We start from the raw sequence: 12465 nt of genomic DNA, 5'->3' as shown, positions 1-12465 counted from the left end.
GCATGCTGGTTAAGCATTCAGTGAGCTAACTCTAACCCTTCACATCCATTCATTCAGTTGCACAAATCAAGTAACATTTGAACCTCTGTGCTTGGGTGACCAAATCCCATACACTGAGTAGTGAGGGTCAGTTGTGGTGCTCACAGCTTCCATTTCAATAAGTGTCTTTCCTTGAAAAAGTTATTCTTTTGAAATCCTTCTATATAATCTTTTTTTTTTTTTTTTTTTTTTGTCTGAACCCATTTCTGAATTCAGAGTACTTGTTGACTCACCACATGCTTTTACATTGGTATTCTGGTGGGGATCATACTACCCTCTGACTTTACTTTGCAGAAGGATGCTCAGGAGAAATCTGAGTTTTATCGTACCTGTGTTTAATAGCTTGCTTTGTCCAAAGAGGGGTCAGTCTGGCATGTAGAGTAGGAGTCTGATATTTAACAAAGTCAGTTGTCTCCTGGTTCATATATATTAAAGGCATTACAGTTAACTAGATAAAATTTGATAAAGTAACAGGTTGATATGGAATATGAATGTGTTTGCTTTTTGGAAAATGAATGATGCTCCCCCTGTTAGGAAATGTGGTTGAAGAAAGAGATTGCTGAAAATACAGAAAAATGAAAGTATTCTCTAGGATTCCTTTAAACTAAAAAGAAAACCCTTTAATTAATTCCTATATCTTAGCTATTTGTTTTTCCCCATAGTGATTTATTCCAGTTTCCTTGTGATCTTTAAACTTGTAATGGGGAGCAGAGAGTAGCACATAACAGGAAAAGAGGAGGGTTGTGGAAGATAAGAGAACAGTTGAAGAAGGGAGGAGGATTCAGGATACCATAGAGGTACATACTCCCAGAGATACTGCAGTGCTCTGACCTTTGATCCAAGGCAGTTCTTTTTTTTTTTTTTTTTTTTTTTTTTTTTTTAAGTTTTTATGTATTTGCTTGACAGCACTGGTAAGCAGAGAGGCAGGCAGAGAGAGAGAGGAAGGGAAGCAGGCTCCCCGCTAAGCAGAGAGCCCGATGTGGGGCTTGATCGCAGGACCCTGGGATTATGACCGGAGCTGAAGGCAAGAGGCTTTAACCCACTGAGCCACCCAGGTGCCCCTTATCTATGTTCTTTAAAGCAAATTTATTTTGACTGTGATGCCTCATCCTGCCTGTGCAGTCAGGTTCTTCTCAGGTCCCTGGAATCTGCCCCTTAGGCTCTGTTGTCTGAGGTCTTCAACAGAGCAAAGGCTTGGAGGAAGCTTTTCTGTCCTTGGTCATGAGTCCTCACTGTCCACCTGGGAAACGCCCATTGCTTATTCTGTGCGTCTCTTCCGCAGAGATTCTGCTGCACCTTGTCTGTCCCTATCTTGGCCACCCCTGTGGTCACAGTCTTCCTTGATGGCATCCACAGATTTTCGTCCTTCCCCACCAGGGTAATTTCTTTCTCTCTCTCTCTTCCTCATCTAGTGGCTTCTCAGAGATGTCCTCCTCCCGCTGCCCCACTCGAAGCACACCCAGCCTAAGTAAATCCTAAGGAAGTTTATACTTCGACCCACGGACTCAAGGAACCTCAGATCCCAGGCTGGTTTTGCTTTCTGTGCTGCCAGCATCCTAAGACAAAGAGGTAGTTATTGCCTTAGTTGAGGAGCGGGACTGGGAAGGCAGGGGAGGTGGAAAATAAACACAATTTGATATTTCAATGAATTATTCTGCCACAATAATATTAACTATTTGATTGTTTGGTAATGAAGTACTTAAAAAAAATGTTTCCCCCATGTCCTGAGGGGCTTTGGGAAATTTTTTCCTGTTCAAATATATTCTTGTGCTATCTTTATTATTTTATTTACATACTATTTTTTACTGAGTTTAAAAGTTAAACAATTATATTATGAAATATTTAAAACAAAAATACTGAGGGCACCTGGGTGGTTCAGTGGGTTAAGCCGCTGCCTTCGGCTCAGGTCATGGTCTCAGGGTCCTGGGATCAAGTCCCGAGTCGGGCTCTCTGCTCAGCAGGGAGCCTGCTTCCTCCTCTCTCTCTCTGCCTGCCTCTCTGCCTACTTGTGATCTCTCTCTGTCAAATAAATAAAATCTTTAAAAAAAAAAAATGCTTTATAAAAAATAAATAAATAAATAAAACAAAAATACTGAAAAGTACAGGAACAATTTAACCAATATTCATATACTTAATGCTCAGGTTGAACATATGTTAAAAATTTTGTCGTAATTGCTTTAAATTTCTTTTAAAAAATGTAATAAATTGACCTTCAGCCTCCAGCTGTATCCCTTGCCTCCATCTCCATAGGACAACCAATATTTTGAGTTAGTGTGTCATTCCCATATATTTTTAAGTTTTACCACCTATATTTGGCAACATACACAACAAATTCAGTATTTTGGGTTTTTATAATTTATAATAATTGTGACATACACTCTATGTATCCTCTAGTACTTTGCTTTTTGCAATGACTGTGTTCTTAAGAAACAGATGTGGTTGATTTATTTAATGGTATATATTCTATTGGTTAAATAATAATGTATTCATCCATTATTCTAAAGAAAACAGGCATTTGCTTTAAAATAAAAATTTGCTCTAGGGGCACCTGGGTGGTGCAGTTGGTTAAGGGAGGGACTTTTGGTTTTGGCTCAGGTTGTAATCTCATGATTGTGAGATCAAGGCCCCTGTCAGGCTCTGTGCTCAGCATGGAGTCTGTTTAAGACTCTTTCTCTACCCCTCTCCTTCTGCACGCACATGCACACTCTCTCCTTCTCCAATAAATAAATAAATCTTTAAAAAAAAAAAAAGTAAGTATACCCTTAAAATACAAATTTGATGAGCAGTGTAAGGATTTAGCAATTACTCATACTTAAGCGTGACTTAAGTTATCAATCTCTTTTTTAAAACTACCCGTGATGCTTGCAGTGAGAGAATAGGGATGTTAATTTACATGTAGAATTTAAGAGCTTGGAGGCACTAGAAACAGATTTGATTTTGAATCTCTTCTTTTGTCTGCCTTCCTTAGGTAAGTAATCTCTGCAACCCTCTAATTTACATTTAGGAGAGGATGCTGGTTCCATCAGCATAGTAAGCTTGTGTGTGAGGATGGTGGCAGAATTGCGGGCCCATTGAGAGCCCTCAGTAAATATTTGCCTTTATATTTTTTCTTACTAGAGAAAGGGGAAGTAAGGGAAGAAGGGAATTTTGGAAGATAGAGTAGGGGCCCAGCTGCCTCAGCTGGGTCAGCAGCTACCTCAAGAACTCTAGAATATCAGGTGATCGGGGATAGGACCACAATGGGAGGAAAGAAAACAGAATAGCTGGGAAGCCCAAAGGTGCCCGTGTAAATAGCTTTGGTCCCTCACATTTGGAAGATTTATGGTTGATTGAAAGGCATCAGAATCTTATTGGTCTCAGGGTTGTTCCTAATGCCTTTTCTCTGAAACTGTTCTAGATCCTATAAATTGGAAATGGCTGCTTAGACTAATCCTGCTAAAGCTTTTAAAGGTTCAGGGAGGTTAGAAATTTGAGGGAGGATAAAAGATTGGATTAAATTTTATCTAAATTGAGTTCGTCCTTAGAATATATTCCCTTAAGTTTCTAAATATATATTTGGTTGTGTTAGGATACGCTCCAGGATTAGGAGAGAGGATAAAAAAAGGCTTTAGTTGGTGAAAGAAAGTTTTTAAAATTATATGGGCTAAAAAAAAAAAAAAGCAGAGGAGGAAAGCAGTGTTGGAATTACTGAAGAAATACATGGTACACATCAAAATCTATGGGAAGGTATATCTATTTACAGAATTCAACATAACCTGCCCCATTGGGGGGAATCACTGGTTAAGTGATAGTTTTCTAAAATTGCAAAGTAAATTCTCATAACTTCACTCTACAGTGTTTCAGGACTGCCAAGTTATATGCTTCATAAATATGAGTTGACTTAGCTAGAATTCTTTCCTCCAAAACTTTATAAATTTTACAGAGGCAGATTTCTTTTAAAATGTATATATTGGGGGCGCCTGGATGACTCAGTGGGTTAAGCCTCTGCCTGCAGCTCAGGTCATGATCTCAGGGTCCTGGGATCCAGCCCCAAATCAGGCTCTCTGCTCAGTAGGGAGCCTGCTTCCCTTCCTCTCTCTCTGCCTGCCTCTCTGCCTACTTGTGATCTTTTTCTCTGTCAAATAAAAAAAATCTTTAAAAAGAAAAGAATATATTGGGGCACATGGGTGGCCCAGTCCGTTAAGTGTCTGCCTTTAGCTAAGGTTATGATCCTAGTGTCATTGGATCCAGTCCCACATTGGGTTCCCTGCTCAGCTGGAAGTCTGCTTCTCCCTCCGTCTCTGCTGCTCCCTCTGCTTCTCCCTCTGTCTTTGCTGCTCCCTCTTCTTGTTCTCTCTTTCTGTGTCAAGTAAATGAATCTTTAAAAAAAAAAGGTATAACTTTCTTTAAAAAAAAAAAATACAGGGACGCCTGGGTGGCTCAGTTGGTTAAGCAGCTGCCTTCGGCTCAGGTCATGATCCCAGCGTCCTGGGATCGAGTCCCACATCGGGCTCCTTGCTCTGCGGGGAGCCTGCTTCTCCCTCTGACTCTGCCTTCTACTCTGTCTGCCTGTGCTCGCTCTCGCTTGCTCTCTCTCTGACAAATAAATAAATAAAATCTTTAAAAAAAAAAAAGTTTAAACAAACAAACAAACAAACAAAAAACAGGACACTTCATGAATTTTTGTTGAAAAAACTTCCTTGCACAGTAGCCATGCTAATTTTCTCTGAATTGTTCCAATTTCAGTGCTGATGAAACAAGCACTTAGGAGTGTATCTTGAAGATAGCTCTATATTTTTCTATTTCTCTCATTTAAATACCAAAGGACTTGAAGCAACTTTATTACTTATAAAAATAAAGCTTTAAAAATAAGAAACATATTGTATGGGTAATTGGTTTCCCAATAAGTTTAAGTGCTAGTTTTGTCTAATTGTGGGAAAATAACAAGAGTTTATGTAATTAACAGATCACATAAATTCAAATAATCATGAGCAAAAAGAATAGAACCCCAGGTATATTTATCCTTTCAAATGTGAGTTAAACAGAAGGACTCTTAATTTGCAAGCCTTTCTGTGGAGTGCAGTTGGGAAGGTTGGATCACTGTGGGTTTTTTTGTTTTGTTTTGTTTTAAAGATTTTACTGACTTATTTGAGAGCAAAAGTGAGAGTGAGATCCTGGGATCATGATCTGAACCTAAGGCAGTTACTTAAGCAACTGAACCACTACCCAGGTGCCCGTTGGATCACTATTTATAAAACTTGAGGCAAGGGATAGAAACCATTTTGCATATGGGAAAGGATATGCAGGATGACCAAAACCACAGATTCAAAGCCAGCTGTGACAGAATTAGCATTTTGCAGAACTAGGGAATTACGCTTAAAATTTCTAAATGATGTGTTTCATTTCTTTCAGCACAAAATAAGTATGCCTATAAATAGTTTTAACTATAGTGAAACATTCTAAAAGTGAGAAGTCAATAAAATTTTATTATTTTATTATTTAAGATGTAAGAAACTGCATCTGGGGAGTAAGATGAATTCCCTTTACCCCTTCATCAGCTCTGTTACTTGAGCTCTTTTTTTTTTTTTTTTTTTTTAAAGATTTTATTTATTTATTTATTTGACAGGTAGAGATCACAAGTAGGCAGAGAGGCAGGCAGAGAGAGAGAGAGAGAGGGAAGCAGGCTCCCCACCGAGCAGAGAGCCCGATGCGGGGCTCGATCCCAGGACTCCAAGATCATGACCTGAGCCGGAGGCAGCGGCCTAACCCACTGAGCCACCCAGGCGCCCCGTTACTTGAGCTCTTAAGATTTTTTTTAAAAGCAGAGTACAATTAGATAGTGGGCAGTAGTATATTTTTTTCAAACCCAAAGATTTAATTAAACCAGGCCCCAGAATAACTGTAAGATTCAGAAATCTGTCATTTTGAAAGAACACCAAAAATTCCTAAGCAAGATGATATATAGATCACAAATGACACATGAGCCATAATACTCTTCAAGGGCTTCACACAATAGGATCTTTATGACCTTTAAATGATCAATGAAAATTTTAATGAATAAATTATATTTCAGAAATTACATGCTTACTTTCTTCTTTATGTGGACTTCAGGTCATGTCTTAAAATTTTACTTTCTGACCACTTTCTTTACATTTATAAATGCTATACTTTTCTCAAACCTGAAATGTTTATTTTACTGAAATAGTGGGGCAAAATGTAAATGAAAATTGTACAGGCTATTGAACATCTATGCCCTGTATAAGCACAAGGTGTAAATGACAGGTGTTTCTTCCCCGTACGAACTCTTTTATTGTCTGGCCTACCTATTCTGGGAAACGGTGTTCCTGGGGTTCTGTTCCTTTTTGTTCCTTGTCAGCCAGACCTCTCAGGTGTTTTTTTCTAGACAGTGTACTGCCTGTGTACTCTGTATCCCAGATAAAATTTTCCAAAGGGCTAATGTTCTTTTTATAACATTTCTTTTTCTAGATATAAGGACCCGAAGGTAGTATTTTCTCCAGAGATGGAAAACAATACCACCGTCATTTCACGGGAGGAACTGGAAGAGCTACAAGAAGCATTTAATAAAATAGGTATGCTTGAGAAAAACTACTTATGACATTGCTATTCTGCTTGATATCAGACTTCCAGGAATGGAACAATACCTTTTGTTGGTTTTACTACCACTCATTTGCCCCTAGCTTTATTCCCCCCTCCTTTTTTTCCTATCCAGGTTTTACTGGATTCATTCTTTCTTTCTGAAAGACAAACTAAGACTGGCTTAAATTTCTAGGAGAACTGGACTTTGAATTCTTTGATAATTTCTTGGCCTAAGGTAATCCAGGTTAATGAATGACAGCGTAACTGAATATGCCTAACATGATATCCTCATTACAGAGAGAAAATATAGAAACACTTCCTTGTTTATAAACTGAACTCTGGTCTTCATGCATGTGTTTGTCACTACCAATGACACTTTCTTACTTCATGAAGAATATTTTAAAATCTGAATATTGCTTTTAAAGGTCATATGTCATAATTTCGTTCTTCCTCACACATAATTTTAAAAAAAACCTTTGGGTTGTTTTTAAAGGCTGCATATCCTGGTTTTTCTTCTTTCACTTTTTAAAGCCATTCAGTGTTTTGTCTTTATGACATTATCATCTGACGGCTTTGTATTTTTCTTCCCAAAATATTCCCTCATACTCTGTTGGATTACAATTCTTCTGCACTTGGTTCCTAGGAAACCGGTGGCAAACAGGGATATAAATATTGTCTTTTGCTCTAGTCTGCAAAAGCATGCAAATGAAAGGTGAGCACAGTGAAAGGACATTGAAACTGTGACACGACTGCCCCTCCCACAGTAGGCTCCTTCTCTGGTACAGAAGAGCAATCCATGAGAAACAGTCAGATGGTAGACCAGAGAGGGTATATAATGATCACAGTTGGTCTCGTGCCTAGATTTCTCATAAACTTAGTGAATAACTTCTAAAATTCATGTAGATGAAATGCAGTACAGAATGAATTTTAGAGACCAATAAAAAGAGAACAATTTCAGCTTTAAAAAGAAAGCTCTTAACCACCCCCCTCCCCCCCGCAAAAAGTAAAGCTGTTAAGACCTTATAACTTAACTTACAAATCATTGCTGTTAAGTAAAGTGAGTTGTACAAATCCCTGGGCTCTTCTACTTTTCTCTGCACAGTCGTCTCCAGAGTAACTCAAACCTTCCAAACACAGTCTACATGGTGGCTGAATTAGGCTCACAGTGAATGCCTTAATTCTGATCTTTTCTTTATTTTGAAGACGGTATATTTGTCAGTAGAGCATGGCATGAATATAATACGATTTCTAGAAGGTTATTAATAAATTTTATAGAGTATTGTATGCAGTGCCCAGAATCTTTTCAAGACAAAAGGCAATTTTTGGACTGGTCTGCTCATTTTGAGCATTCAAACAGAGGAAGTAATAGAAATGTCTCTCCTAGTTTGCTACTGCTGTTATTTTATAGTGCAGTTTGGTAGCTTGAACAGAGGTGGTACCTAAGTCTTAGTGAAATATGGATGAATGAGTAATCTGTTTTCTTTGTTTAGCTTTACTCCTTATGACTCATGGACATATAATCCTGCAATATTTATTTAATGATATTTTGAATAAATAATTCACTGATGGAACAAATCTGACAGCCAGATAATTTGCTCTATGTGAGGGCAGTGCTGACACTAGCACAATATGTACTAGCTTTTTATTGACAAGATAAATTGCTACTTATTAACTCAGTATCATGCCCATCCAACCTTACTACATGGGATATTTTTTGGGTCTCAAAGGTGAGATGACAGATTAAAATATTTGTCTTCTTTTTTTTCTTTATACATTTTGGTAAAATAGCATAACAAAACTTACTGTTTTAGTAACTTTTAAGTATACAGTTCAGTGACATTACATATATTCATGTTATTATGCAACCATACCACTATCTCTAGAACTTTTTTATCTTCCCAAACCCATTAAATACCAACTCCTCATCTTGTACAACATTCTGTTTTACGTCTACATCACATTTGGTTGATCTATTCATCTGTCGAAGGACACCTGAGTTGTTTCTACCTTTTTGCTATTGTGAATAATGTTGCTATGAACTTGAGTATACAAATATCTGTTCACATTTCTCCTTTCAGTTATTTTGTGTATATAGAAGTGGTATTGCTGAATAATATGGTAATTATAAGTTTAATCTTTCGAGGAACCATCATGCTGTTTGCTGTGGTGGCGTCACATCTTACAGTCCCATCAGTAGTGCATAAGGGTTTCGATTTCTTCAAATCCTTGTCAACACTTACTTTTTCTGTTTAAAAAAAAAATTTTTTTTGTAATAGCCATCAAAAGTGTGAAGCAGTATCTCATTGTGGTTTTAATTTACATTTCCCTAATGTTTTGTGACGTTGAGCATCTTTTCATATGTGTATTGAACATTTATATAACTTCTTTGGGAAAATGTCTCTTAATTCCTATTCAGTGTCTATTTCTTCTGCCCACTTTTTAATCAAGTTATTTATTTTTGTTGAATTATAAGAAAGTCTTGTTTCTTTTTAAACTATAATCTTTATGATAATTTAACCTAAGCCTTGATTTCCTCATCTTTAAAATAAGAATTATATTATTAACTACCTCAAGGTTATTATAGGATTTTGTGAGATAAGTTCTTAACAAATCACGTGGCACAGAATATGTGCTTATTAAATGGTATTTATTATTTTTTTGTCACATCATACCCAAACCACAGAGGCCATAGGGATGGAGCTGGGATTTAAGCACACAGACTTACTCATCTTCAGAGCTCTAGCTCCTAAGTATTCTTGTTAGTATAGCATGGCAGTTAGTAAGTAAACAACTTTTCCTCAATCTTGCCTGTGAGGGTGGGGGAGATGAGCAGAGGAAGAGGGAGAGAGAAAATCTTAGGCGAGTTCCATGCCCAGCAAGGAGCCAGATGCAGGACTCAGTCTCATGACCCAGAGATCATGACCTGAGCCAAAATCAAGATTTGGACACTTAACCAACTGAGCCATCCAGACACCCCTCAATCATGTTTATTTTATTTATTTATTTTTTAAATCGTATTTATTTTTAAATACTCTTTGCCATAGTACTGGTAAAGAAGTAAGCCAGGTAGTTTATTTGCCTATTTCAGAATTATAGGAAACAATTCTAAACTTGTAATATATTAAATAATGATATTTTGCTCTAAGTTCAGAGAAAATAATATTATTATTGCCATATCAATGTTTCTGACTGACTTTTGAGGTTATAGCAATATTTTAGTTATTGGTAGATTCTAGTTGAGAAACTTTCCATTGTTCTAAACTGTTAATTCTAAAACTTGTGTACAAGAGTTTAAAAGAAAAGTTTCTGTCTTTATTATTAAGTGAGTTATAGTGAGGATGGCTCTTTTATGGAGAGGAAAACATGAAATAGAGGAAACAAAGCAACTATTAGCAGATGAGTCAAGAAAGCCTATATAAGAAGGTGGATCCAGGCAACTAACCAAACAATCCAGAGCTCTGTTGCCAACTCTGGTTGGGAGTATTTTGTGTTGCCTTTGTTCTGTGTCAAGAAGTGATATCTAATCTCCAGGGAAAACCTAGGGAAGGGCACCTCAGTGATAACATGAAAATGCCTGGAAACCTATTTTCAAAAGTCCAAATACAGGTGTGAAATTATTTCTTGAATACTTAATGTCAAATTGACATCAAACATGATTCAGCCTACATAATGGTATCATAAATACATAATGAAGAAGCAATGAATTATTGACAAATGAAACAGAACTGCCACCAAGAGAAATGTATAGCAGAAATACCTTATTGTATTTAATACACAAACATGATACACATATTTTATACAGAATGTGAGACCTACAGATCCATTTTATAAGTTCTGTGAAGAAGTTAAAATTTGGGTGGGTGTTCCCTCATGACCATTGCTGCTGTTTCTTCTAGGTATCTGAGATTTGTCAATGCTTAGTTCTTTGAAATTTAGTCATATGCTAAGCCTGAGTTTTTCATCCGCCAGAGCAACGTTCATGCTCTTATACTTATGCTCATGTACTTAAAATACTCATGGAGTTCTAAATCTGTGTGGATAAAGTCCATCTCAATATGAGATTTTTGATAAAGTGCATAGACTACTTGTACAGTTCAGATACAAGAGAAAAGGTGACTGCAACTTGTGGAACAAACTGGAAAGTTTCTACCTGCCTGTGAATCTCCCACGAGGCCTGCGGGGTGTGCACCTCTGATGAAGAGTGCAAGTGATAGTTGACAGCTCATAATTTATCTTTACAGATATTGACAACAGTGGATATGTTAGTGACTATGAACTTCAGGACCTGTTTAAGGAAGCGAGCCTTCCTCTGCCTGGATACAAGGTGCGCGAGATTGTGGAGAAAATTCTAGCAGTTGCTGACAACAACAAAGATGGCAAAATCAATTTTCAAGAGTTTGTGTCAGTAAGTAATCCCTTCCTTTCCTGGTTACTGATCTTTTTGCTTTGAGCAAAATTTTAATAATGTCATCACTCTCTTTCATTAAATCTGGCTGTGGAGACCAGATAAAAGCACTGCTTTATAATGATGATGGTGATGGTAACAACAGTGTCCACAAATAATTCATAAAAGAAAGGGAAAAATTATTCTCAAGTTGTTGGAAGTCAGGCTTTGGCAGTCATAGCTCACGTTGAGTTCAGTGCTTATTGACTCTCTGTGTACAGAATGTTTTAATGTCTCAGTACTTGGTCTTGAGAAATGGAATATTTTTTGGTGACTGACATAGCTAAGATATGGGAGCTATACTTCTAGAAACTAATTATTTTCTTGTGATAAGTTAGACCTTCAGTTTCAGCAAATGTCACCAGGTAAATTTTGGTGCTAGCTATGATAGCATTGTTTCATTATTAAAGTACCTCAAGGCTCAGGGAACTGAACAGGATGAAAAATAAAACATGACACAACCAACAAAAGAAAAATAGGTTGTAGAACCGAATATTGAATATCATGTATTTCAGACTCACTGGCTAAGAGGGATGGATGACTTGGCCACATTGCCTTTGCCACCTGCCCACTGAGCAAGGGCTGTCACTTCTTCCAGCACCACAATCATGACTGTATGTGTCATATGGAAATAGAACTTGGTGGTGAGGCTGGAGAACCCAGGGACTCAGGGAACTTGTCCTGGGAGCTGTGAAGACTGAGCTGAGATCCTAAGGAAGATGTTAAACAGATCAAAGGGGTTGAGTGGGGGAACTGAATGATGTGTGAGGCCAGTGGAAGTGACAGCCTATTGTAGAGGCTCTGTGTGGCTTTAGGGATGGTAGATCTTCTCAAGCACTTGGAAAATGCTGAGTGTGAATAGGGCGAGATGGTAAGTGTATGGAATGCAGGTAGGGAAGTAAGTTGGGGTCAGGTCATGCGGGGTCTTGCAGAATTTTCATTTTTATCATAAGAGCAATAGGAAGCCAGTGATGTAGGAAGAAGAGAGTGTGAAGTCACATGATCAGATTCAAAATTTTAAAAATGCACTCTGGCTGCTGCTTGGAGTACTGATTAAATTCAGTCTAGCCAATCATGAGAGTGATTGAAAGAGGGTATTTCTCCAAGCCTCTCTTATTTCCTACAATATCTGACTTACTGATTTTAAAACATATATACATTTGCAATGCTCAGACAGGAAAATAATCCTCATTAAAGCATTAAAAATCTTTGTCACGTAGTGAGTTATTCTTTAGTTTTCAAAAGGCACGACAAAATGTTGTGGCAAGCACAGGAGAATAATTTCAGTGTATTTAATTTAAGCTTAATTATAACGAAATTTCTTCTAGTGTTTGGGGTGCAAATGTTTGGACATTTTGTATGCTGGGTAAAATGACACAAGAGCTAACCAATAAGGGTGAGAGTAC

The 12465-nt window shown here is 37.5% G+C and overlaps 1 protein-coding gene and 1 non-coding gene across 8 annotated transcripts in view; one reads left to right on the top strand and one right to left on the bottom strand.

Annotated features, from left to right (window-relative positions):
- Window positions 1-12465, top strand: part of PLS1 (plastin 1) — a 117062-nt gene that overhangs the window by 57054 nt on the left and 47543 nt on the right. For 4 of the 7 annotated variants that reach the window (XM_059163871.1, XM_059163867.1, XM_059163872.1 and 1 more), the window contains exons 2-3: window positions 6505-6608; window positions 10857-11020. In XM_059163871.1, coding sequence (XP_059019854.1) covers window positions 6539-6608; window positions 10857-11020 — 234 coding nt within the window. In that variant the 5' untranslated portion in view covers window positions 6505-6538. Of the gene's footprint in view, window positions 1-1451; window positions 1609-6504; window positions 6609-10856; window positions 11021-12465 lie in introns of all 7 variants that reach the window. The other 3 variants (XM_059163869.1, XM_059163868.1, XM_059163870.1) reach the window with 1 other exon arrangement.
- LOC131826239 (U6 spliceosomal RNA) lies at window positions 4678-4780 on the bottom strand. Its single transcript, XR_009351491.1, has one exon. It is a non-coding gene; the product is annotated as a U6 spliceosomal RNA (small nuclear RNA).

The sequence above is a fragment of the Mustela lutreola genome, chromosome 2 (genome assembly GCF_030435805.1).
Source record: "Mustela lutreola isolate mMusLut2 chromosome 2, mMusLut2.pri, whole genome shotgun sequence".
NCBI lineage: Eukaryota > Metazoa > Chordata > Mammalia > Carnivora > Mustelidae > Mustela > Mustela lutreola.
This window is presented reverse-complemented; position numbering and strand designations above follow the sequence as displayed.